The 25,997-nt window shown below is 36.9% G+C and overlaps 1 protein-coding gene across 1 annotated transcript in view; it reads right to left on the bottom strand.

Moving 5' to 3' along the window:
- Positions 1–1,747: 1,747 nt before the first annotated feature.
- Positions 1,748–25,997, bottom strand: part of LOC149796433 (transcription initiation protein SPT3 homolog) — a 216,598-nt gene continuing 192,348 nt past the window's right edge. Inside the window, exons 12-14 of the mRNA XM_089961107.1 lie at positions 23,127–23,249; positions 8,688–8,792; positions 1,748–1,890 (exon numbers count right to left, since the gene is read on the bottom strand). Of these exons, the coding sequence (XP_089817233.1) occupies positions 1,843–1,890; positions 8,688–8,792; positions 23,127–23,249 (276 nt within the window). The 3' untranslated portion in view covers positions 1,748–1,842. The remainder of the gene's footprint in view (positions 1,891–8,687; positions 8,793–23,126; positions 23,250–25,997) is intronic.

Raw genomic sequence — 25,997 nt, forward strand, 5'->3', positions numbered from 1 at the left:
TGCAATAAAATGTTAATTATATCCAAGACAAAACAGTACAAGCACTTAAAAGATAGTATATGTATATATGTTTACAAATCAATATAATGGAGTCCCTGACCTTCAAATTTAAAATGGAAAATGACAAGGTTTTTATTATTGATGTTTGTATGACTATAATGAAACAGTTAGACTAATTGACCAGTGGTAATTGGTCTTCGCTTTAGCATGTACTGAGAAATAATTTTTGTTGGATAAGAAAACATCAAAGGGCTTCCAGACTCATTTTAAAATGCACATGGTGTTTTGTTACAGTGACAGACTTAATAAGGAGAACTAATTAATGATATTTAAAGGTATGTTCTGTGAAGGTCTTTGTTCATTTGTTAATAAACACCAGTAGATACTGTAATGATAATTAAGAGAGCTTATGCAACAATCATTGTATTTTCTCGCCAACAATTAATAGTTTTTGTAAAAGCAAAATGGCAATACAGTATTTTCTATCTTTTTTGCAAATGTAAATCTTCTTAGTAGAAATTTTATGTCGGATAATTTAATGGATTTTTATAAAGGAAAAAAATAGTTGCCCTTGTCCTAACATACATTTAATGAATAATGACCTCTCACCTTTTCATAGCTGTTTTGGTGGACTGTACCATGGTATTGTGGAGTCCCAAACCCGTATTTGTATTGGGCAAGATGTATCTTGATGCAAAGGCTGGGCATAAAAGGTATTACTGACGTTTGGAAGTAATATGCTAATTGGTATAAAGCCTATAGATCCTTAGAAGTTACATATTAATTGATCCGCAATCATTCAGTCAAAAAATGAGGCTAAATTGGGTGCTTGTAATAACAATTGTATCTTCAGTGTCCTTCACTGAACACACTGATGAGCAAAACTGTTATTGTGTTGCTCAATGTTTTATGATTTTATTGCTTTTTTTTAATGATAAACACACAAAAACCCATAAATATGTATTTTATTTTAACCAAACCTTGAAATTTGAGAGCTGCAGTATTTACTGATGCCAGCAGGATAGATAATAAATTTGGTAGGTGTCATCTTAAAATCTTGATTCTTTCATACAGCAGTCGTGGTAGGGTCACAATACCATTTAGACCCACATGGACATAAAAAACTTCACACATGGAATCGAAATACTGATGCCACTTCTGATAGTGTTATCAGAAAAGTGATACCTCTTTACTGTGAATAATACAAAGCCCTAGCTGTCAACACCATACTTTACATTGGATTTATTTCACTTCTTTTATCTTATCTTTTTAAAAATAACTTTATTGCTTGTTACAGTTCCTATTAGCTTTGTCTAGAGGTTAAATTCTATCCTATGTATATATGTTGTAATAGGTTTCAGTTAAAACAATTATTTTCCTAAGTCTGAATACAAGTTTCTTACCAAAAGCTCCGATTCTGACATTTTATAGTGTAAAAAGTTCAGTCTTTCTGGACATGTCTGGCATACATGACATTTCTGGAGACCTGGTTATGAAATGTTTGTGCAAAGTCTTACGAAAAGTGTTTTCTTCAATAGATCTCAGGCTGACTAGAAATTTTAAAGACTTACTGATGGATGAATGGTGCCTTGGTGTAATGAGGTTGACTATTCAACAAAGGGTGTACTGATTAGCTGTCTTTTTATAAACAGTTTACTATATACAGCAAGGTCTAAAGAAAATTTTGTAACGAGTGAACACCTTGTGTAGGAAAGGTGTATCATAAAATTAAAAGAAAAATGCTGAATATGTAAAACTAGTTGCCTTTATTTATAAATGAATATTATTAAAGAAATCTCTCATGAAAAGAGTGAAATCCCACAAATGTTTGTATGAAATCTTTTACGTGCACAGCAAAATAGTTCTAGGCGAGGAGAGACTGTTTACTTTCTGAAAGAAAAAGAAAGCAAATATTAGATGAATAACAATAGGCCCAAGTGGACCTGACATCACTCACCAGGCTTGCATAATAGCTAACCATTTCATTAAGCAGACACCCTATGTGAACTATCTCCTAAACACATCCAATGTGACCTCCTTAACACACGCTATGTGAACTACCATATATATACTTGCGTATACGCCCGTTCGCATATAAACTGACCCCCAAACTGAACAGGTATAAACACTAAAAAAAGTGTTTGACCCGCGTATAAGGTGGCCCACAACTCGGAGACATCTCAAAATGCACGAGGCAAGTTCTAAATGCATTTCTTTAGACAAACTTGTATTAAAAAAATTATATGTATACTTTTCTCAAGGTTTGCGTGCATGATTATTAAAAAGAAATGGTATAAACTGTAGCAATTGTGAGTTGCTGTAATACTACCTCTCCCTTTTGACTTGATTACTGTTTAAGAATTATTGCATTGGATATTTTATATCAATGCACCTGTAATTACATTTTAACTTTGCTTTGAAATTTAAATAACTAACTTGTTAAAATGTGATCCCAGTATGACAACACAATGAACAACAATATGGTTTGATTCAACGCTTGCAATTAGGCTAACGAACCTATTTACATAATGGTGCCACTGCATGTACATTGTAGATCTGATTATGAGCTGAATTAAGTACATCCCTTGGAGTCGAATCATGGGCACCATTGTGCTAAACTTTAATGAGATCTCCAAAATACAATAATGAAGTTTCAGAAATAATGCTCGAAAATTATGCTAATACTGTAAAAGCTGAGTTGTAGTTTGATGGAAGCAACCTTACACCACACCTGTCAACTTTCATGCCCGATTTCAAAATATCTTCCAAATTTTGCTGAGAACTCCAGATTATTACACTGTCTTCAATTTTCATTTCTTCTAAACAAGAAAAGTCCTACATGTTCTGTTGTATCACCTGTGAATTATTGTTGTGATGAAATAATTACTTGCCTAGAAAGAATTCGCTTCTTCACTAAATAGAATGTTAAGTTTAAACATTATTCATGTAAATTATGTTTTACCTCTACATCAATACAAAAGTTAAAAAAATAAACCACAACATTCGTCCACAATTAATTTCAATCCCAAGAATGATCACTACGAATGCTGTAAATGCATATGCATTTCCATCAAAGAAACTTGCACAAGTGAACACCTGGCATTTTAATAACGTCTATACCAATGTTAATTACCATCGTTAAATTAAAAGAATGAAAATACGTACCATGCAGCAAATGTGTCCTCAAAAACTAATTCAGAATACGTTTTATAGTAAACAGTACTAAATGCTTTACGAGTTGACAATAAGGGAATAAGGTCAGACATGCGAGGTGAAAATAATTATCAGAGGCTGCCTATTTAGGTACCTTAAGTTCAACAAAATTGGGAATCCTTTATTTGCCAATCAATTGCTGGTGCTTGCATAACACACAGTAGTGTAGAACGTAGGGCCAGTCATTTTCACAAAATAGTTGAATTGATAAGGATCAACTTTTATTGAATTAGTCGTGCTGGCTTTCTTGCTTGTTTACTTAAAACTAATTTTTAGCTGTTTGGCCACAGCTGCAGAATACTGTAAGAAAATAGGGCACGTCCTGGGGGGAAAATAGGGTGCATCACAGGGGAGTCTTTTTGTGAATTTCATGCACATTGGACCAGGATGATTGATCAATATTAAAAACAAGGCTTTAAAAATGCCACGAAGAACCTCCAGACTTTAGGTCCCAAGTTCTTTTTTTAAATTCAGTCTCCCTACTTGGCTTTTGAAAAGTTCTCGGGTATGCCGTAAACCCAGTTTCACAAAACTATGGTAATTGTGCTAATATGTTTATTATGGAATAAAAGGCAATTACACATCAGTGTACTGGTATAATTGTTGGTCAAAATTCCCTCTTAACACAAGTCAGGGTCTTAATGATTAAATGGCTGGAAAGTTATGATGTTGGTTAAGCCAAAACACAAAACTAAAATTGATTGATGCTGATCTCAGTTGATCTATATGAGACTTTAGCCTTTATTATTACCACTCTTCGTGAACATGTAAATTATGCTGGTTATATGCCTCGTACAATTAAATGTGCGTACCTTTTTAAAAATATCACCTCAATTTGTAGGATCGCTTATATAACTGAAAAGGAATAAGTCGTGAGCGCGTGATTCAACGTAAATGAAACGGGTATTAAAGAGTAACTGAAATGTTATCTGGAAGAATGCAATTTGGCCGAAACAATGAATATAGCAAAATCTGCATCTAATATGTTTGGGAATAAATAAGGATTTAAGTGACCCTGTGCACACCTTGCACTGTATAAGTACTGTACAGTTCAGCCTGGTCTCCTGGGTAAACTCAACCGGCTTGCGAATTATGCAGTCTGTATTTACCTTTATTTAATTTCGTGTTGGAGAAATCAGAAAATATGCACATGCAAAATTATTTTTTTGTGTCCAAAGATTTATAGCCTTTACAGTAGTCAACAAAAAAACCTAAAAACTGTAAAGTTTAGACAGTGGCCCACGGATAAGCCAACTCCACCCCCTTTCTTCCAGGCCTTTATTTTTTCCTAAATTATTCGGCTTATACGTGAGTATAAATGGTATCTCTCAAACACATCCTATGTGAACTATCTCCGAAACTATTTTACAATATCCTGATTAATATGCACAGTATCTTGTAATCAAAGTCAAGCATAACCCTGGTGATAATAAACCCAACAGATCAAAAAAAAAACAAGGTTACAAGACTGTCCAATTAAAGGCAGGATGGCCTTATTAATATGCACAGATCCTGATTACTTATTAATATGCACAGATCCTGATTACTTTTGAATCTGCCCAAGGTCCTGGTGCCCATGCCCATATTTCAATTTTGCTAAAATCTGGATTAAAATTATGGTTTCCAGAGTGGTAATAAGCTCAGTCAATGGCACACAAAATCACCTCATGAACATGGGGGCCCTGAGTGGCTGAGTGGTCTGAAGTGCTCTCCGTTACGGATCACTGCCATCTCACCTCTGTGTAGGTTCAAGTCTCGGATTTGGCAAAGTGGGTATGTGAGAATCTTGCCAGTAGCTTCTTATGGGTTGGTGGTTCTTTCTAGGGTATTCCCGGGTTCTTCCTCCACCATTAATACTGGCCGCCATGTACAGCCTATCGTGTGGTTTAAAATGGCGTTGAAACCTACAACAACAACAACCTTATGAACATAAACAGATCTCACTAATTATTGAATCAATCCAAGGTCTTGATGACATAAGCATACAAGTTTGATTAAAACCGATTAAAAAAAATATAGCTACTAGAGTGGTAACAAGCTCAACCAATCAGATGCAAGATGACATCATTAATATGTATGGATCTGACTCATTCCTGATCCAATCCAAGATACTCATATGTTTGATAAAAATCAAGTCAGAAATATTACTTCCATAGTGGCAACACACTCAGGCAATAAGACTGAAAATCAAATCATTTACATGCATGGATCTCATTGTCAAACTAGTATAAAATCTTAATGAAATGAGCAAATATTCCAAGTCTGATAAAAGCTGGATCAGAAATGAAGCCTCCAGGCAGGTAATCAGCCCAGCCAATCAGATGCAAGACCTCATTATCAAACTTGTCTTGAGATTTTGATATAAGCATAGATACCATGCCTGACTGAAATCATATGAGAAATATGGCTTCTGGAGTGTTAAGAAAGTCAGACAATCATCTGCACGATTACCTCATTATCAACTATGTATCTTGTTCATTACTGAATCCATCTATGATCTTGATGATAATGAGTCCATCAATTTGGATTGGAAATAAAGCCTCCAGGGCAGTAATATGATTAGTCAATCAGGTGCAAGATCACCTAATAAATATGCATGGACCTAACCTATTAATGAGCATACTTCTCTCAGTGGGTTACCTCCCTTGGGATGGATAACACCACTATTACACTGTTGTAAACTGTGTGATAAAATGCCACCTGGAGAAAGCTGTATGCTTCGATAACTGAATAATGTACAATTTAGATAGCATTTCCTGCATCCTCAACAATAGTTTAAGTGCAGAATGTGAATATTTTGCCTAACATACAAAGAAAATTGAGGAATTCTTTACAACATAGATGGAGCACAGGGCTGACAAAATTGCAAGGTTTTAAATGGCAGATATTACAATATACTGAAACTGTCACAATGAAGATTTTCTCAAAGGTCATAAAATATTAACAAATTGTATTTATATGAGAGAAAAAGAGGCAACCCTTTTCTGCTCCCCTCTACTAAAAAATGAATCAAAAAGCATATAAAGGAAACAAGAGTCCCTCGACAGGCCAAACGAATTTCCAAGAATCCAAGATGAGACTATTGCTTCTTCTGAAATAATGTTTCATCTCTGATATTCTTTATAGTGTTATCAAAAATTTCAAGATGGCCACTGACTATATTGGATATAAGACTGGTACCTTTTTTTATATAAAAAAATTCCAACTAGACATCATGAAAATTATTTTTGGTGAAAACCCTATTTTGAAATGACCACCCATTCCAGAGACTTAACAATAACAAGATTTTTGCTATGATCATAATGGTGGCCAAATTGGAAGTTAGATCAGCACTATTTTCGTTTTTTGATGTCATGATAAGTCTTTGGTGTAAATGACATGTTAATATGACTTTCCATTTATGTGGTGTAGTGATAACACAATTTTCAACAGGGCTTCCATGGTGACTATTCTGGATGTCAGATTATCACCATTTTCATTTAGGACTAACTAGACATCATTAGAATTCATTTGGTGAAAATCCCCATGGGAATATAACCATCCATACTGGAGGAGGAGCAATAACAAAAGATTTTCTAAATGGCCTCCACAGAGACCATGATGGAGGTCAGATTAGTACCATTTTTATTAGGATTTACTAGACATTATAATAAGTCTTCTGGACAAAATCCTGTGGTGATACGATTTTCCATTCAAGATGATTAAGAATAAGAAAATTTTCAACATGTCTGCTGTAGCATCCATGCTGGCTGTCATATTAACATAAATTTCAGTTAGGTCCAACAAGAGATGACAAGAAGTCGTTTGGTTGTTAGGATGTAACAGTAATAAAGTTTTAAAATGGTTACTGTGGCCATATTGGAGATCAGAATAGCATCATTTTCATTGAGGACCAACTTATACACCCAGAGAAGTCTTCTATTGAAAACCCTTTTATGATATGACCTCCTACTTGGAAGTAGTAGCAAAAACGCGATTTTGAAGATGGCTGCCATGATGCCCATACTGGATGCCCGATTGGCACCATTTTCATTTAGGACCAACTAGACACCATCAGAAGTCTTTTGGTTACAACCTCCATGTGATTATGACCATCTCTTAAAGAGGATGAGCAGTAACGAGATTTTCAAAATGGCCTCCAGGGTGACCATATTGGAGGCCAAATTTGGTTTGGTTTGGTGCTTTATGGCACAGCATCACAAGCAGGTTATTTAGTACTGAAACAATTTGAAGTAAGTGCCTTGCCCATTACACACTAAAGTTGCCGATTCAGGCTGGTTGAGTTGTAGGATTCAAACCTGCACCCTTTTTGTCATGAGTCTGGCATGCTAAACACCATGCCATCACAGCTCTCGGGTTAGATTCAACTAGACACCACAAGAAGTCTTTTGGTGAAGACCCTGTTTCAATATAACCATATATTCAGGGGGTATAGGAATAAAAAAAAATTCAAATGGCCTCCATGGTGTGCTCATACTGTCTGTCAGATTAGCACTATTTTTATTTAGGCCCAAATAGAGATCATAAGAAGTCTCCTAGTAAAAACGCCATTGTGATATGACATGACTTTGCATTCAGGAGAAGTAGTGATAACAAGATTTTCAAGATGGTTGCAGTTGTGGACTTCGTGAAAACCCTATGTTGATATGACAAACGATTAATAAGAAGTACTGTTGACAAGATTTTCGAAAGGGTTGCAGTTGTGGACTTCGTGAAAACCCTATGTTGATATGACAAACGATTAATAAGAAGTACTGTTGACAAGATTTTCGAGATGGTTGCAGTTGTGGACTTCGTGAAAACCCTATGTTGATATGACAAACGATTAATAAGAAGTACTGTTGACAAGATTTTCGAAAGGGTTGCAGTTGTGGACTTCGTGAAAACCCTATGTTGATATGACAAACGATTAATAAGAAGTACTGTTGACAAGATTTTCAAGATGGTTGCAGTTGTGGACTTCGTGAAAACCCTATGTTGATATGACAAACGATTAATAAGAAGTACTGTTGACAAGATTTTCAAGATGGCTGCAGTTGTGGACTTCGTGAAAACCCTATGTTGATATGACAAACGATTAATAAGAAGTACTGTTAACAAGATTTTCGAAAGGGTTGCTCTTGAAGTCTTGGTTAATGTCTAGGCAACAACAATTTCTATTCTGACCCTGGGATGAATGTGTGTGTGTAAAATGTCATGGCAATCCTTTACGTACTTTGGAAGGAGTAGCGACAACAAACTTGTGATAATGGATTGAAGTGGTCTACAGGCCATCCCGTAAGATCTTCTGATCTTTGTCCAGCTGTGATGAAACATAGCATTATCAAAAATCTTGGAAGAAGGCACATTTTAGCAAAAGGATTTGCATTTCAAAAAACTGCTAGCTATTACTGAATAAAGGCAGTTACCTACATAACTTTCTGACAATAATCTTTCTATAATATCAAGCTGAAATAGTTAACACAGATACATACCATTTGTGACGCAAATGGTCCAATGGAATTCAAGTACCTTCTCATAGCCTCTCTGATGTCAGCAGGAGATATGGCTTCCTGTAGTGGCACTTCCATGGTAACAGTCTAAAAAAAATAAAATAAAAAGCCAAATGGGCCTGAGATTGTTCACCTTACTTGTTATTAACATAAAAGCCAATATCAGCTGATAGATCAGACGCGTCAACATCTGTTTCAAGTTTTGAAGGAATAGTCATTAGAAGTTCTGTTTTTATTCATGAAATAACTGGACCTTCAGGATATGACAAATGGGAAGATCAGATTTATTCATAAAATAACTGGAGCTTAAGGATGTGACAAATGGGAAGATCAGACTGGCATTATCATTTTTTACAGAAGAAATTTGAATGACTTTTAGATAAGGATGGTATTTGTTAAATTCCATTCAATGGTTTTGAGAAGACATATTTTATTATGTAAGAATGGCCATATCTGAAAGCAGACCAACAACATTTGTGCAGACCTAAATGAGCATGATGCCCAATTGATATTTGTCACACTTTGTCAATTTAAGTCAGTTTTCAGCTGTTTCATGGACAGTGGTCACATCTGATGATAGATCTGTATTATTTATCAAAAGCTGAAAGGTCTTGATCCCAGAATACTTACTGCAAGGTTTGGAGAGAGATGGAGTAACGTTAGAATAAGTTGGAAATAGCAAATTTTGATGTAGAGGTGAGCTAAAAATTGCAAGTGCTAAACAATTAGTTCATGTGCACATCTTCAGGTGACCTTAATATTTACAACATTTGTGGCAAGCCATAAAAACCTGCAGGACAGGTGTGCTAATGAGATGGTGTTCTAGTTGGCCTCCTGGATGGACAGACAGGACAGGTGTGCTAATGAGATGGTGTTCTAGTTGGCCTCCTGGATGGACAGACAGGACAAGTGTGCTAATGAGATGGTGTTCTAGTTGGCCTCCTGGATGGACAGACAGGACAGGTGTGCTAATGAGATGGTGTTCTAGTTGGCCTCCTGGATGGACAGACAGGGCAGGTGTGCTAATGAGATGGTGTTCTAGTTTGTCTGCTAGATGGGCTGACAGGACAAGCTGTGCTAATGAGATGGTGTTCTAGCTGGCCTGCTGATTGGACAGACAGGATGATTACTATAAAGCCATGCCTTATAGAGTCAGAAGTATAAAAATGCACCTTAAGAAACAAAGGAAATGTATAATCAATTATACTCATGTACTTGTGTGTTATTTTGATCCAGACAAGTGCATTATACTATGATATATATAGACATGATATTTACTATGGCGACCATGCATGATAAACCAACATACAGGTATTATGCCATCAGATCAGAATTCTACATGTATCTACAAAATCTGAGAATATCAGCTTTCAAATGTGTGGGAAGATTTTTCTGTTAATGCAAAGTTGTTTGCAATCACAGACTTATTGTCTCATGCTGGTTGCCTTAAGTTTACTGAAAGGAGTCCCTTGAAGGGGACTGATTTTTTACTGACTGAATAAAATTAGTATGAATCCCAAATATATCCACTTTTTCTTTTTCATTTTTGGGTACTGGAACTGCTTCCAATATTCTTGCAATAATCCAATATGTCTGAGCCAACATGTTTACAAGATACCTATCTAATTGACACTACTTTCATTCATGACCAAATAGCTGTTTGATTGACACTATTTTCATTTATGACCAAATAGCTGTTTGATTGACACTATTTTCATTTATGACCAAATAGCTGTCTGACTGACATTATCTTCATAATTGGCTGACTGAAACTATTTTCATTTATGACCAATTGGCCGTCTGACACATTTTTCATTTATGACCAAATAGTTGTCTGATTGAAGAGCCAATTGGCTGTCTGATTGACATTATCTTCATTAATGACCAATTAGCTGTCTAACTGACATTATCTTCATTTATGATTAATATAGCTGTCTGACTGACATTATCTTCATTTATGGCCAAATAGCTGTCTAACTGATATTTATCTTCATTTATGACCTATTAGCTGTCTAATTGACATTATCTTCATTTATGACCAAATAGCTGTCTGACATTATCTTCATTTATGACCAAATAGCTGTCTGACTTTATCTTCATTTATTACCAAATAGCTAACTGACATTATCTTCATTTATGGCCTATTAGCCGTCTAACTGACATTATCTTCATAATTGGCTGTCTGAGTAAAACTATCTTCATTTATGACCAAATTGCTGTCTAACTGACATTACCTTCATTTATGACCAAACTGCTGTCTGACTGACATTATCTTTATTTATGACCAGTTAGCCGTATCACTGACATTATCATCATTTATGACCAAATAGCTGACTGACATCCTCATAACTGCCTGTTTGACTGAAACTATCTTCATTTATGACCAATAAGCTGTCTGACTGCCATTTTTTATCATTCATGACCAATTAGCTGCCTTACTGAAACTATCTTCATTTATGACCAACTGGCCATCTGACTGACATTATCTTCATTTATGACCAATTAGCTGTCTGATTGACATTATCTTCATTTATGACCAAATTGCTGTCTGATTGACACTATTTTTATATTTGACCAAATAGCTGTCTGACTGAAACTATATTCATTTATGACCAATTAGCTGTCTGACTGAAACTATATTCATTTATGACCAATTAGCTGTCTGACTGACATTATCTTCATTTATGACCAAATAGCTGTCCGACTGATATTATCTTCATTTATGACCAATTAGCTGTCTGACTGACACTGCCTTCATTTATGACCAATTAGATGTCTAACTGACACTAATTTAATACCAATTCAATATCATAGTAAATCTTTTAGTGAAAACCATATGTCAGTCTGACTATCCACTCATGCGAAGTAGCTATAACAAGGTTTTCAAGATGGTCACCATGATGCCCATACTGGATCAGAGTAGTACTTTATTCAGTTAGAACCAACTAGACATCAGAGGAAGCTTTTTGGTGAAAACCCGATGGAGCTATGGCAATCACTTTTTTTTCTTCTGAAGCAGCTATAAAAATAATTTTTCATCATGTTGGACGTCAGATCAGAACCATTTTCACTGTGTATGCTGACTACCATCAGATTGGTACTATTTTTACTGAGGACCAATTATACATCATAGGATTTTTTTTAGTGCAAACCCTGCACTGATACAACCATCCATATTGGCTGTGTAGTGATATGATTTTCAAGATGTTCACCTTTTAGTAGCCATATTAGAAATCAGATCTGCAATGTAGGACAAAACAGATATGATAAGTCTTTTGGAGAAAACCCCATAAAGCTATGGCCATCCATTTAGCACAAGTAGCAATAAGATTTGTTGGACATATTGGAGGTTAGATCTGCACCATCTAAATTCAGACATTGTATGTGTTTTTATTGTTGATGTAGGATTTAACGCCATTTTTCAGCACATGATAGGCTATGCATGGTGGCCAGTATTAATGGTGGAGGAAGAACCCGGGAAAACCCCGGAAAGAACCACCGACCCGCAAGCCTTCTCACACACCCACATTAGCCGAATCCAAGACTCGAACTCACACAGACAGAGGTGAGATGGCAGTGATCCGTGATAGAGAGCATTTTAGACCACTCGGGGGCCCCTGTATGTGTTTTTGTGAGATTCCCATGCAGATATGCAAATACATTCTGGAGGAGTAATGATAACAAGATTGTAAAGATTGCCACTGTGACGACCATGATGGGTGTCGAAGGAACACCATTTTCATTTTTGAAACCAAGCAGACATCATAAAAATCTTAAGTGCAAATGCCATGTCAATACGACCATCCATTCAGAAGGAGTAGAAATAACATGATTTATTTTCATGGTGGCCATATTTGGATTTTCTTGCAAAACCACATGGACAGCATATGAAGTCTTTTAATGAAAATCCCATGTATGTACAACTCTCTGTTCATATATAAGGTGTATTTAGAGCAATATTTACAAGATAGACACCTTAGTACCCATATTGGATATCAGATCATGCCATTTTATTTCAGGACCAATTTAGGTATCATAAAAAAAATTCTTTGTGAAAATACTTCGTTATACAACTGATAATATATGACAAGTAGCAAAAACACGATTTTCAAGACAGCCAAATTGCATATCAGATCAGCAACATTTTCATTAATGACAAGCTAGACGTCTGAAGATGTCTTTTCATGAAAACCCCATGTTGACATGACTATCCATTCAGGCACAGTAGTATTAGCAAGATTTTCAACATGGATGCTATGGTGGTCATATTGGATGTCCAAGGGTCACCATTTTCCTTTAGAACCAACTTGATCCTGGAATAAATTTGTAAAGTTTCATGGCAATCCTCCAGTAATTTCAGAAGTACCAATGACAAACTTGAGCTAATGGATGATGTTGTTGTTGTTGTTGTGGGGTTTAATGCCATTTTTCAGCACAAGATAGGTTACACATGGCAGCCAGTATGACTGGTGGAGGAAAAACCCTGGGAAGAACCACCTATGCACGAAAAGCTACTGGCAGGCTTTCTAACATACCCATGTTAGCCGAGCCTGAGACTCAAACCCACACAGACAGAGCTGAGATGGCAGTGATCCATAATGGTGAGTGGTTTAGACCACTCAGTCAATCAGGGCCCCCAGCTAATGGATGAAGGGGTCTGCAAGTGAAAATCACTTCTTTTCTGTATCTAAGCATCAAGTGACACAAAAGTTTCTCTGAATCAGATGTGCTTGGATTCAATTGGAAGTAACAAAAAAAAAACTCCATCCAGGATAAAATGATTTAAATGATTAAATGGGTAGTGGGGTGGGGGGAATTTCACAGATGTCATTAAATTTAAATATTTCTTCTTCATTTGATTGTTTGTGCATTAACAGTGCACAAAAATTACAAAACTATTCATTCTTCACCAATTTTTCTGCAATAAATTTGAAATAATCCATCAACTAATTATTTCAAATGCCATTCTGCAAAAATGAGGTAGTCCCCTTTTTCAGGCTCTGTTGCATTATCACAATTAGTAACAGACCACAGTGGCTCAAGTATTGTACACTTTGTACTCATGTTCAAGAAAATGTATCTTTTTAGACCAGATATCTTTTTGGGGAAAAATTGCTGGTTCCAGAAATTTGTATCTGGATTTTATACTTCTTCTTGTTAAATTTAAAGCAGACTGGTCCAATGGACAGGCAAATATTTGCAGAACTTTGAGAGATTTTGAAATTTGGGGGCAAAAAAAAAGATTTTCAAGATGGCTGCCTTTGTATTCTGATAGAAATGGCACAATATAGAAATTCTGATAGAAATTGCTTAATATTTTTTAAAAAATCACAATTGAAAATGTATGCAATTGCTTTATATATCTTCATTTTGTTGTTAAAAATGATGGTCAGTGCAATGAAATTTGGAACCCTAATCAATAAATCCACTTAGTAAGTACATAATTAGATTCTTGTGAAAATGCCTGTATATATCGATCTGCAAGTCAGTTGACACTTTTCAAATTTGAAAAGATAAGGGAATAGCACATTTATTTGCAACCCAGTCAAATGATTTTAAAAAATGAATTTTACTTTAAGAGACTTCTTTAATTAGTGTTTATTTCAAATAATAACCATTGAATGATAATTTATTAAATTAAGTTTATGCACATCTTGATGATCTTAGGTTATTGTAGGTACACACTGCCAGTGTTGCAATGGGGTTTGTCTGATAAAGACCATTGAGGGAGGAATTGGTGTGGACAGATGATGTAATGTCAAATTATAAGGCTTAGTCACTGGCTAACACTTGGATAGGGGTGTTGTACATGTACCTTGAAATTGAGAAGCAGACGGAATTATGCAAGAGACTTATTATCCTCTTACTTGCTGACTTCATGGGGCTTGTTGGAGGATCACGAGGGGGGCATGAGCAGAACTATTCCTATTGGCTGGAATTGGCAGCAGAATTCAAAGAGCCAACCCAATTAGGTAATCTTATGTAACATTGCATGATCATATAGAGTACCATGTGATCAGTCAATACTCTGGTTTTTCAGATGTACAGACAATGAATGTAGGGTTTCACTTCTTTGGCTTTTCAAAGGTACAGACAATGGATTTTGAGTCACCGCATCAAATTTTTCTTATGAATTTGTGCTCTAACTTTTTTTTAACGATTTGTGCTGGATTTGAATCTGGTGGCTTTCCATATCGTACAAACTGACTTTCTGTTCATCTTTCTAATTTTGTGCAATAACTCTCTTGCTCGCCAGCAGCAGCCAATTATAATGTGACATTACTGGAGAATTGGTCTCTGCCAAACTTAGACAAGAACTTTCTATTCCAGCCATTCATTTCAGCCCAGTAGTAATGCAATCTCATCAATTCCTTTGTTCATGGAATGCAGCAGCAATGGTGATAATAATAATCAAACAGTTCTTGGAACAGACAATTTTGACCATTTGCAACCTGAAATGCCTTCAACACATCCTAATATTTTGACAGTGACCCAATTGTCGAGGATGGTGGTGGCATTGCAAAATACTCTGGCTATGTTATCTGAAAGTGTTTCACTCCTTAACTGACTCTAGGAATAGTGGCATGAGGGAAGCATGGACCAATCTGACATGATATTCTTTAGGGCATGCAGAATCATTGCAGCTGGATGTCCCCGTCATGGACAATAATGCAGTCCTAGGGAAGAAAACTTCCATCCCTTCAGTGACATTCACAATATACGAGGCAGAATCCTTGCCATTCGTGGAGACAGTGCATCAATCTTCAATAACAAATTCAAGAAGGTGCAGATTCCTCCAGCTCTCACCTTACGCTGAGGAAATTCCAGAACAGGTCCTAGAATTTCCGACATTAATGACTGGGAGTAATAAAATTGTCCATTTTGGTAAAAAGTGCTCTTTCTCCATGTTCCATGGAAACTTACAGGCACAGTTGGAAACACTACATCGATTTTTTCAACCACTTAAAACCCCACAGCCTGTATCCTTTTTATTTTCTTTCAAGTACCAGTTTGGCAATTTTCATTTCATATCTTTTTGAAAAACGCTACGTCTTGGCTATTGGCTACATACAGAAACTGAACCATATCCCTGATCCAATCAATTCCTCTCTGTTTCAAAAGTCTGCAAACACTTCATAAACATTTGCTGCAGACTACCATTGATAAAAATGTATTCTACAAAAAGCTCATTCTAGTCCTGCCTAGATTCACTCAAAACGCCTTCCGTGTGGCTCTATTTAAGTCCATGTATCTCCTTGCACTTCATGCATTCTTGCAGTTTGGGGAAATGACAGACAACCTGGTTGTGGAAACCCAACTTTTTATTTTATTCAAAACTCATACTTTTAGGATTAAGGCAGCATCAGGGTACTAAGCATTGTCTATCAGACAGTACTATTCAGGTCTTTGGTAGGTGCCAGTCATATCCCTTTGAGAAATATATCTGCCTGCCTGAGCGATAAATTTTCAAGCTTGTAATTTTGTGCTGACTTCAGGTCATTTTACACATCACCATAGCACTTCCTACTGCCGGGTTCTGCTTTTCAATTTTCTTCTTTCAGGTCTTGTGGATGCACAGACCGTATATGGACACTCCACTTCATATGGATTCATACAAGACATAGCCATCTTACAACACATTCTTCCATGGCATTCTGTGACAGGGAAATACAAACAGTTTTGGATAGTGTGTGGACAACTGAGCAGTCTCGTGGGTGTACAGACTGATATCCACATCAATAGCACTGCTCATACAGCAGACCTGCCAACCCTAGTGAAAAAAATCGTGAGAATACCAATTTTTGGACCTATCTCCTGATTCCGTTTTTTAAGAATAAATCCAACTTTTCAACTCCGCAAGAAATAAAAAAAAATCCATATTTCTGCCAATACAAAAGATTGTCTCACACTGGTTCTCTTTATCCAACCCATCAGCAAATCACAGCAACATAATGGATAAGTTTCTCAGCAAGAAGCAGAAAAAAGAAAAAAGGAAGTAACTGATGAATTTTCACCAGCCAAGAAAAAGCAATGGGATAAAAAAAAATATAGGAGTGATTGGGAGAAGCAGTTTGCTTTCATTCGTCCATCATCTTGTGGAGCCTATCATGCATTCTGCCAATGTTGCTCACAGCATCTCTCAATACGAAGTGGTGGTCTAGATGGCATTAATAAACACAGTGCAAGCATTGCAGATGTGTCGAAACAATCCATAGTTTAAGTCTGGCCTTTTTCTCTAGCCGAATGGAAGGAATCAACACTGATGATCTGCATAGAGTTTCAGCTTTACCAAATCTACAAGTACAATTTAGATGCAGAATTGAATGTGGAAAGAGCAGACCATCAGTGGGTTGCTCTTCAGAAAAAAAAAGGATCGATTTGGCCAGCTGTTGTTTCCAACCCTTGGGAGAGTAATGCTATCAATACTACCGCACAGCAACAGCAATGCTGAGAGAGCACTCTCCACTGTCAGAAGAAAAAAAACCAAACAGAACTAGCCAAAGAGCCAGCCAGTCAGCATCAACCCTGGAAGCTATTCTTGTTAGCAAATTTGGCACCCAAGGACAAATAAATCATGAACTTTTGCAGAAATGCAAATCTGCAACATACAATGGACTGAAATAACAAAAGTAGACATCTTTATCATGATACTCTTGTACCTCCTGATTTTTTACCTGGCCTCCTGATTTTTAATGGTGATTTTCCTGATTTTGATTTTTTTCAATGTTGGCAGGCGTGACCATCTTTCCACTGTTGTACAGAGACATGGAATACAAACATTTCCGGATACTGTCTGCCATTTTGACACAGCATGTGCAGGATACTGTCTGCCATTTTGACACAGCATGTGCAGGATACTGTCTGCCATTTTGACACAGCATGCAGAACTGGTGGTGTTAATGGGGAAATCAGTGGCCCAAGAAAAGAATTCTGGTGAACCGTGACAATTCTGCAATTGCTGAAATCATTAACAAAGGCCGATCCAAAATACCCCTTATAATGAAATATGTTCAAAGACTAATATGGTGTGCTGCCAAAGGACAATTCGTTATTCAGGCTTGCCATATACCTGGTAGGGATAACCTTGGTGCACTTGATGCCCCAAGCAGGTCAAATTCCAGTTGCAGAGTTGATGATATTTTGACACAGTGTGTGTAGGACTTATGGTGTTTAACATTGTCCAATATTACTATGTCAGTGTACAGAAATGGATTCCAGTGTTTGTTGAATTTTTGGCCATGTAAGGCATTGTTATGCATGCTTACTCTTTGCCAGAAGATGTTTTGATTTATTTCGTCACATACTGTCACACCATCCTGCAGCTGCAGTATTCCAAAATTAAGCTGTACCTTGCAGGGATTAGACTCCATTACCTTCAGGCTGGGCATAGTAACCCTTTCCAGGAACAACATTTCAAATAGAAGGCCCAGATTTCCTGATACATACAAGATGGTGGTGCAGTTGTCAGCTATGTTAAGTGAGGGGGTCTTTTCACCCGATATGGATTTGTCGTTGCAGTGCATGGGTCTGGTTGCATTTTTTGGATTCTTGCCATGTGGTGAATTTACAGTTTGATCACTGCAAAGCATTTCTTCAGGCAACTACCCGAGGAGTCAAGATGTGACATTTTTAACAGACACATCTGTTTTTACTGACCTTGCCATCATTAAAAAATGGACCCATTTTGTGCTGGTGTCAAGATTTCATTCTTTCAGAACTTGTGGTTGTGCCCCATGTCCTGTATGGAGCAGTATTTGAGTCAGCGGTGACAAGGAGCTTTGGCTGGAGGTCATGGTGCAAATGCTCCTTTATTTGCGGATTTCATGGGCCGGCCATTTAGTAGGGAATTTTTCTGTCGTACTTGAAGATCCTTCTGGCAGGCATGAGCAAAACTTTATGCACCTGCAGTTGGTATGGAGGACGATCTAATTAGGACTTTAGAATGATGGTCTTCGCAATGTTATATGTGCTACATCAGAGTTCACCCTAACCGACTCCTTTCTGCTCAGGAACAGTTGTGTACATACATACATTTAGTATCATGTGCTTTGGAAATCAGTCGTTCCAAATGGATTTTCACATTCCAAACTGGCATCCTCTGGGGGCTCTCATTTGATAAATTTTAATATCAATTAATTCAATTTGGCACCTTCCCCCAATCGATTACTCATATGCTATAATATGAACGTAAACGTCATGTCCATTAAAAATATATTTCTTTTACAGTTTTATATAGGAAAAAATAGCTGAATATTTTAAAAATAATTAAGTATTGGTGTTTTTTTAATTCTGAGTCTGATGTTGCAGAAAATAATGAATAGTAACATGTTTGACAGAAAAGGAATGAATGAGAGAAACGAATGCATATACTCAGGCATCCTATATTTCTTACCATGCATGTATTAAATCAGTTCTCGTACAATTCAGTATTGTTTTGTTGTGCATAAATTAATATTTCATCATATGCTATGTTATTTATTTGTAAAGTATTCAGGTTCAAAACAATGTGTCAAAGGATATTATTTCTTATTCTTGATTAACATCTTAAAGTAAAATCAGTCTTGTCATTGTGTTCAGTTTTTCATTTGGGTGAAATTATTTATTCAAATTATTATTCATTGGAAATACAAAGAGCTCATCAATAATATTTTTGGACTGGAACATTAATTTGGAATTATAGTGAATAATAATAACAATAATAATAATAATGAGGACTTTGTATAGTGCCTAATCTTTAGAAGCTCTAAGCGCTTTACAACATTAGACAAGATCTATAAGATAAAAAAGATATATAACGATATGATTACAAACACAAACACCATGAAATTAGAAAACATAAAAAACATGCTGAGAATATTTAAGGTAGGAAACATTACTGGGTCTTTAAGTTTGTTCTTGCAGTCGAAATAAGTGAGTTTTGAGAGCCCTCTTGAATGTGATCACTGTGTCTTTGTGTCTAAGTTCAGTGGGCAATTCATTCCACGTTGCTGGACCCTGGTATGCAAAAGAACGCTGTCCATATGACTTTGTTTTCATAGTGGGAATAATGAGTATACGATTGTCAGAAGAGGTGCGTAAGTAAATTGCTGGTGTGTACACATGGGTGAGGTCGGATAGGCATGTTGGACTAGAGTCGAACAGTGAAATGTAGCACAGAGAACAAATTTTGTGTTTGATTCTGGATCGAATGGATAGCCAGTGTAGGGTACAGAGCAGTGGGGAGGTGTGCTCTGATTGTGGTACTCTAAGCATTATCCGAGCAGCTTTGTTTTAAACTTTTTGAAGTTTCTGGAGCAGATATTGAGATGAACCAGACAGAATTGAGTCACAATAGTCTAGTCTTGAAAGTACTAATGAACACACAAGAGTTTTAGTGGCATCAACTGAAAGATATCTGTGAACTGAGCTGATGAGTCTCAGCTCAAGATATGCCACGTTGCATATGTTCATGACATCTTGGTGCAATGTGAGAGTACTGTCCAGTGTAACACCTAGGTTTCGAACTGATTGTGTGAATTTAATGTTGGCGTTGCTGATATTTGTTTGAGGTAAAGGATGTGAATGAGAATGTCTTTGTGTTGTGATCAGAATGGCCTCAGCTGTATCATCATTCATTTGCAGCTTGTTACATGTCATCCATGATTTCACATCAGAAATGCACCTCTCTACACCTTGGATGGTAGCACCAACTTCAGTTGGGTGGCTAGATTTGTATATTTGGGTGTCATCAGCGTACAATTGGTGAGACACTGGATGATGATCTATGACACTTGAGAGCGACAGAGTGTACAGAATGAAAAGAACAGGTCCAATAACAGACCCCTGTGGAACACCACAACATAGATCAACTGGGCTGGAGTGTAATCCATTTGCAGATACAATTTGTGTCCTGTTGACCCAGTAGGACTTGAACCACAGTAAAGCTGTATCATGAATGCCAAATACATGCTGGAGACGGTGAAGTAATATATCATGGTCTATTGTGTCAAATGCTGCAGACAAATCAAGGAGGGTGAGGACTATAATCTTTCCGCTATCCAACGCAGAGAGACTGTCATTAACTACTTTTAGAAGAGTAGTTTCAGTATTGTGGCAAGGGCGATATGCAGATTGTCTGAATTTAGATGAGATACAAGCTGGGATAGAACAACCTTTTCTAAGATTTTTGATATGAATGGGAGATTAGAAACTGGGCAGTAGTTATTTAAATTGTTATGGTCTAGTGTTGGTTTCTTCAGCAGAGGCTTTACAATGGCAGTTTTGAAAAATGATGGGAATTCCCCGGATGAGAGAGAGGTATTAATAACATCAGTTAGTGAAGGCAATACTGGATCTAAGTACTCAAGCAGCAGTGATGTTGGAATTGGATCAAGTTCACATGACTTTGGTGCACTCTTCATTACGATTGTACGTACAAAATCCATAGAGACAGGTTCAAATGCTGCTAATGGTTGCTGCTCAAATTCTGTATCCCAACTGTATGGTGATGACGAGTCAATTGAAATTGTGGTGTCAAGCTTATCTCTAAAAGTTTTTTCTTTGTCATGGAAGAAATTTGCAAACATGTCTGGAAGGTCGACTGGAGAGAAGGTAGTTGGAAGTGGTGTAGATTTGTTCCTTGACATTAGCTTGTTAGTAACCTCGAAGAGATCTTTGCGGCTGGAACTTTCCATGATCATAGTAGTGTAGTGGGCTGATTTTGCTGCATGGACTATATTTGTGACATTCTTCTTAGAGGCTTCATAGATTTGCTTATGAATAGTGAGTCTGGTGGAAAGCCAAAGCCTCTCAGCTTTACAGAAGTCTCTTTTGGCAGTGCAAAGCTGGTCCCCAACACTGCTATACCATGGAGAACATTTCTGAATTGATACTCTGCACTTAGTAGCTGGTGCATGTTTGTCAAGCAAAGAACGCAGGCAGTTATCGAGTTCTGCAGTAGGAGGTAAGCAAGTTGTTAAGTTAGCTTGGATGTCATGCATTAGTTTGATTCTATTTATAATATGGAGGTTTCTCTTAGTAGCAGATAAAGGAGGAGGGTTAGGGACTGATACATCAAGATGGCATATAATGCAGAGGTGATCTGATGCAAGGTCATGGGATACCAGGGAGGACCGTACAATGTTATCAGGTCTATGAAGAATCCAGTCTAAAATGTGACCGTGTCTATGGGTGGGTTGGTTAACTGACTGTTTCAGGTTGAAAACATTAATGGAATGTATGAGTTTTGATGTATTTGGGTTTCCAGGACAATCAAAGTGAAAGTTGAAATCTCCAAGAATAACCAGGTTGCCACCTATCGAATTTCCATAGTCCAGGAGATTCGGAAACTGCTCCAAAAAGAGAGTCAGCCAGCTAGTTTTTTCTACTAGGAGGAGGGTGGTATAGGCAGAAAAAAATGGGCTGACCTTTGCTCCAGTGTGAGTGTGGTTTGGACTAGTTCAAACGATGTGTGGTCAAAATTGAATGATGTGGTGTGGTGAAGACGTTTTATCATGGTGTTCTTTGTGATGACAGCAATTCCACCTCCGCGTGAATTACGGGGGAACGACTTGATCGAGTAACCAGTGGGTGTTAGATCCGCACACTTGGGCTCATCGCCTGATGTTTTTAGCCATGTTTCTGTCAGGAAAAATAGGTCAATATTCTGGTCGTTGATAAAATTAACTATTTCTGTGCGCTTTTCCGGTGGTCTTACTGACTGGGCATTGAATAATGCAATACGCAGAGGTATCTCCTGGATAGTTGACACAAAGGTTGACGAATTAATAGGGATTTTGAATTAGGTTATCTAAACTAATGGTCAATTTTTTTTATAATTGTTGAGCCAAAATAAGGGAGATCGCTGGAATTCTTCTTCCTGTTCTACGCCGGCCAGCTTTGAAACAACGTTTCTTTTTTTGCTTCTGTTTACATTTCGGTAATGTTGAATGTAGTCCCAGTTCGTTTAGTCTAGAGCACAATGTGGTGTGGAGAGCCGAAGAGTGATCATTTAAAGCAATTAAAGAGGGTCCATTGTAGCATAAACGGGTTGACTGTCGAGTATCACGTGATGGCGGTTTGTTCAAAAACAGTGGAGCAAGACAACTGAGAAAAAGTCTAATTGCTCTCATTTCCAAAACAAGGAGATGAAGAAACACAAATAAATTTAACAGCCAATACATAATGAACACAATAAGCACAAATATCATGAAAACAGCAATAAAAAACGGAACAGCTGCTTCAAGCCGGTTAAGCAGAAAGAACATTTTTGGATTATATTATTGTATCAAAAGACTGTTAGCACATCATCACGATTCAGGACATTGACACATTACCACACTTGAGAGCAACACATTCAATATTGGAACATATTTGGAATACCAATGGAATTCAGTTGGATCTTTATGTATTTGGACATTTCAGCATAATTTCTAATCTTACACGCTTTCTCTTCTTAGATTTGACTTTGTTTGTGGAGCTGGCTCCAGTCTGGGTTGGCGTTGGTGGGGCTGAGGTTGAGCCCACAAGGCCCAGGCTTGGTGTAGAAGGGGTCAATGGTGGACTCTGAAAAGATATACTAAGTGAAGTTACTCTTGAACATTCAGTCACAAAAGTTTCACCAAAATCTCCAATGCATATCTTTTCCAAAAAATATGAAGATTAAAAATAAAAACATTTACTTATGGAAATGCCATCACTTACTTATCAACCAACATATTCCATTATTTGCTGGTTTTGATGTGCTGCATAAATACTTTTTTAAAAAAAACCATGAGACCCAAGTGGAGCTGTTATTACTCACCTGGTTGACACAGCCAAATATAAGAGTGGTTGGGCAAGAAACCTGCGTCAATTCAATGCTGTTGAAATTTCTCCCATACTGTTGATTGTATATGTTAAGGAAATAAATGTTTCAAGGTTTATCTAGTTCTGTATTTTCATTTATATACTAAAACATAGAGTATGGTTGCATTATCTGGGATCCATACTACATTGGGACATTGATAGAATAGAGAAGTTTCAACACCAGGCAGCAAGATTTATATCTGGTGACTACAAAACCAGAGAAGGAGGAAGCATCACCAAGATGGTAACTGACCTGGATCTATCAACACTCCAAGACAGGGCATAGTAGGACTCGTTTGACATACATCACTCCCTCATTAACTCGTGCCCTGATAACTCACAAACCCACTTGTAACGAGGTGTCAGGCGTGGATCCCATTTTTTAAACCCGAAAATACCCCCAAAATGTATCCCTATTTGTTGAACTTGAAGAAAATCGCGATCAAAATTGGTAAAGGAAACTTTGATGTATCACTCATTTTATCATTGAAAACGGTAGATAGGACCTGGAAATTTTAATCAACACTATGAAATATCAAATTAAAAAATAGCTCATACAATTTTTTACATTTTCTTTTCAAATGACATTCCTAGTACACTGCAATTAACGCTATGTAAGGAAATTTTGATCAATGAAAATGTCACTTATGCCGAGAGGAGGCAGTACTTTAATAAATAAATACAAATTAAATAATTTTTTTATCAATTGAAATTTGTGTTCTAGTTCCATCTTTTAGTTCCTTTTAAGTGTAATCGTCATAAATGCAAGGTGTCCTCTTGTAATTAAACATAAAATGTGTCAATCTACCGTAACAGCTATGTCTGCGAGCATTTCTCTGAGAACTATTATGTCTTTTGAATATAAAAAAAGGAGGTGGAATAAAAGAAATATTAAAAGGCACAAAAATCGGACTAACTTAAAATGTAGCGGCCTCGGTCATATGTCAGGTGAACTCACTTTATTTGATCAATCGAACACTGTAATAAACATTATTGTGTATGTAACATAAACTACCTTAAATTAACTGACTCTTTCATAACTGTGATAAAAAATAACAAGGCTGCCAAGCGATATGAATACTTCATAAAATATAGAGCTTGATTTCACAGATACGGACCATTATGGGCAAGCGAGGTTCAGAGAATTCTTGAACTGGCATTTAGAGATTTCCTCAGGGATTATAAGAAATTTAAATATTAATTCCACTGAAATCACGACATCAACATTGTACTAAGTGAACAATAAAAAACTGAGTTTTGATGTAGACGTATCACGAAATAAATTTCGTGTGTTTTTGAAGGAAAAAAAGGAATCTTGTCTGGTGGTGTATCAACTGTTAGTCTAGTTCCCAAATTATGTACTACCAATTTGGCAAGATACTATTAAACACCACAACAGGAACCAGACTCATCAAGAAAACAAAAAGCAGTGACGTAATACACAGATTTTTCGCGTACACGTGATGGTTGTTCAAACCAGTTGGAACAATCTTTCATATGTTGGATATTTTGAAAAAAAATGTTATTTAAACAGAATAACGAACAACTTCTTTAGAAAAAGCGCATTATTAAAAATTATTATCGATGTGATTGTAAAATGAGGATTCAGTCATTAAACAGCCCAGTTCCCTAACGCCAGTCCCCCCTACGGTTTTCTCATGTCAGAGCGATTTTTTTCCCAATTTTGGGAGGTCCCTCGGTAACTCGCGCCTCGCTTATAGTGCAGTCTATGTTTGTGGACCCCGTTGTGTGCGAGTTATCGAGGGAGAGGTGTATCCCTATAAAGTAGTTGAGGGGGTAGTGCCGGCTCTCTCGCCAAATATATTTTTAAAACCACTAAGACAAAAATGCCAGATTAAAGTGAAATCTTTTCCAAATTTTTAAAGTATAAACAATGTAGAAAAACTAGTATCAAATAATAGTAGATGTTTTGTAGTTGAGCAATGTAGAACAGAACAATTTAGTAATTCTTTCTTTGTAAAAACAACTGTGCACTGGAATCATCTGAGTGACAGTGTTGAGTGCATGCAATCAGTGGAGAGCTTCAAGACAGATCTTGAACAGTACTACATTCTAGTTGGCTCTCTCTTCTGGTGCAAATTTATGCCATAACTGGCCTGTTAACAGTGCAAATTTATGCTGTAACAGGCCCTTCACTGTATACATTCAGATTCTGGTGAAAATTTATGCCATAACAGGCCCATCACTGTATACATTCAGATTCCGGTGCAAATTTATGCCATTACAGGCCCTTCACTGTATACAGAGATCTCGGAAACGTTTAATTGCGCGTATTTGGATGCCAATTTTTGATCTGGGATGCAGAAAATCTCTGAGGTGGGAGTCCTGCGTACGCATGTAATAGGTGTGTGGCAACATTCAAAGACTTGCCAGTCCTGCTTCAGCCACCTGCTTTGTGGGAAAATGTGTTGATCAATTAGCTGTGCTGATATTTACAATGACAGA

The sequence above is a fragment of the Sinohyriopsis cumingii genome, chromosome 6 (assembly GCF_028554795.1).
Source record: "Sinohyriopsis cumingii isolate HCF-2022 chromosome 6, ASM2855479v2, whole genome shotgun sequence".
Lineage (NCBI taxonomy): Eukaryota > Metazoa > Mollusca > Bivalvia > Unionida > Unionidae > Sinohyriopsis > Sinohyriopsis cumingii.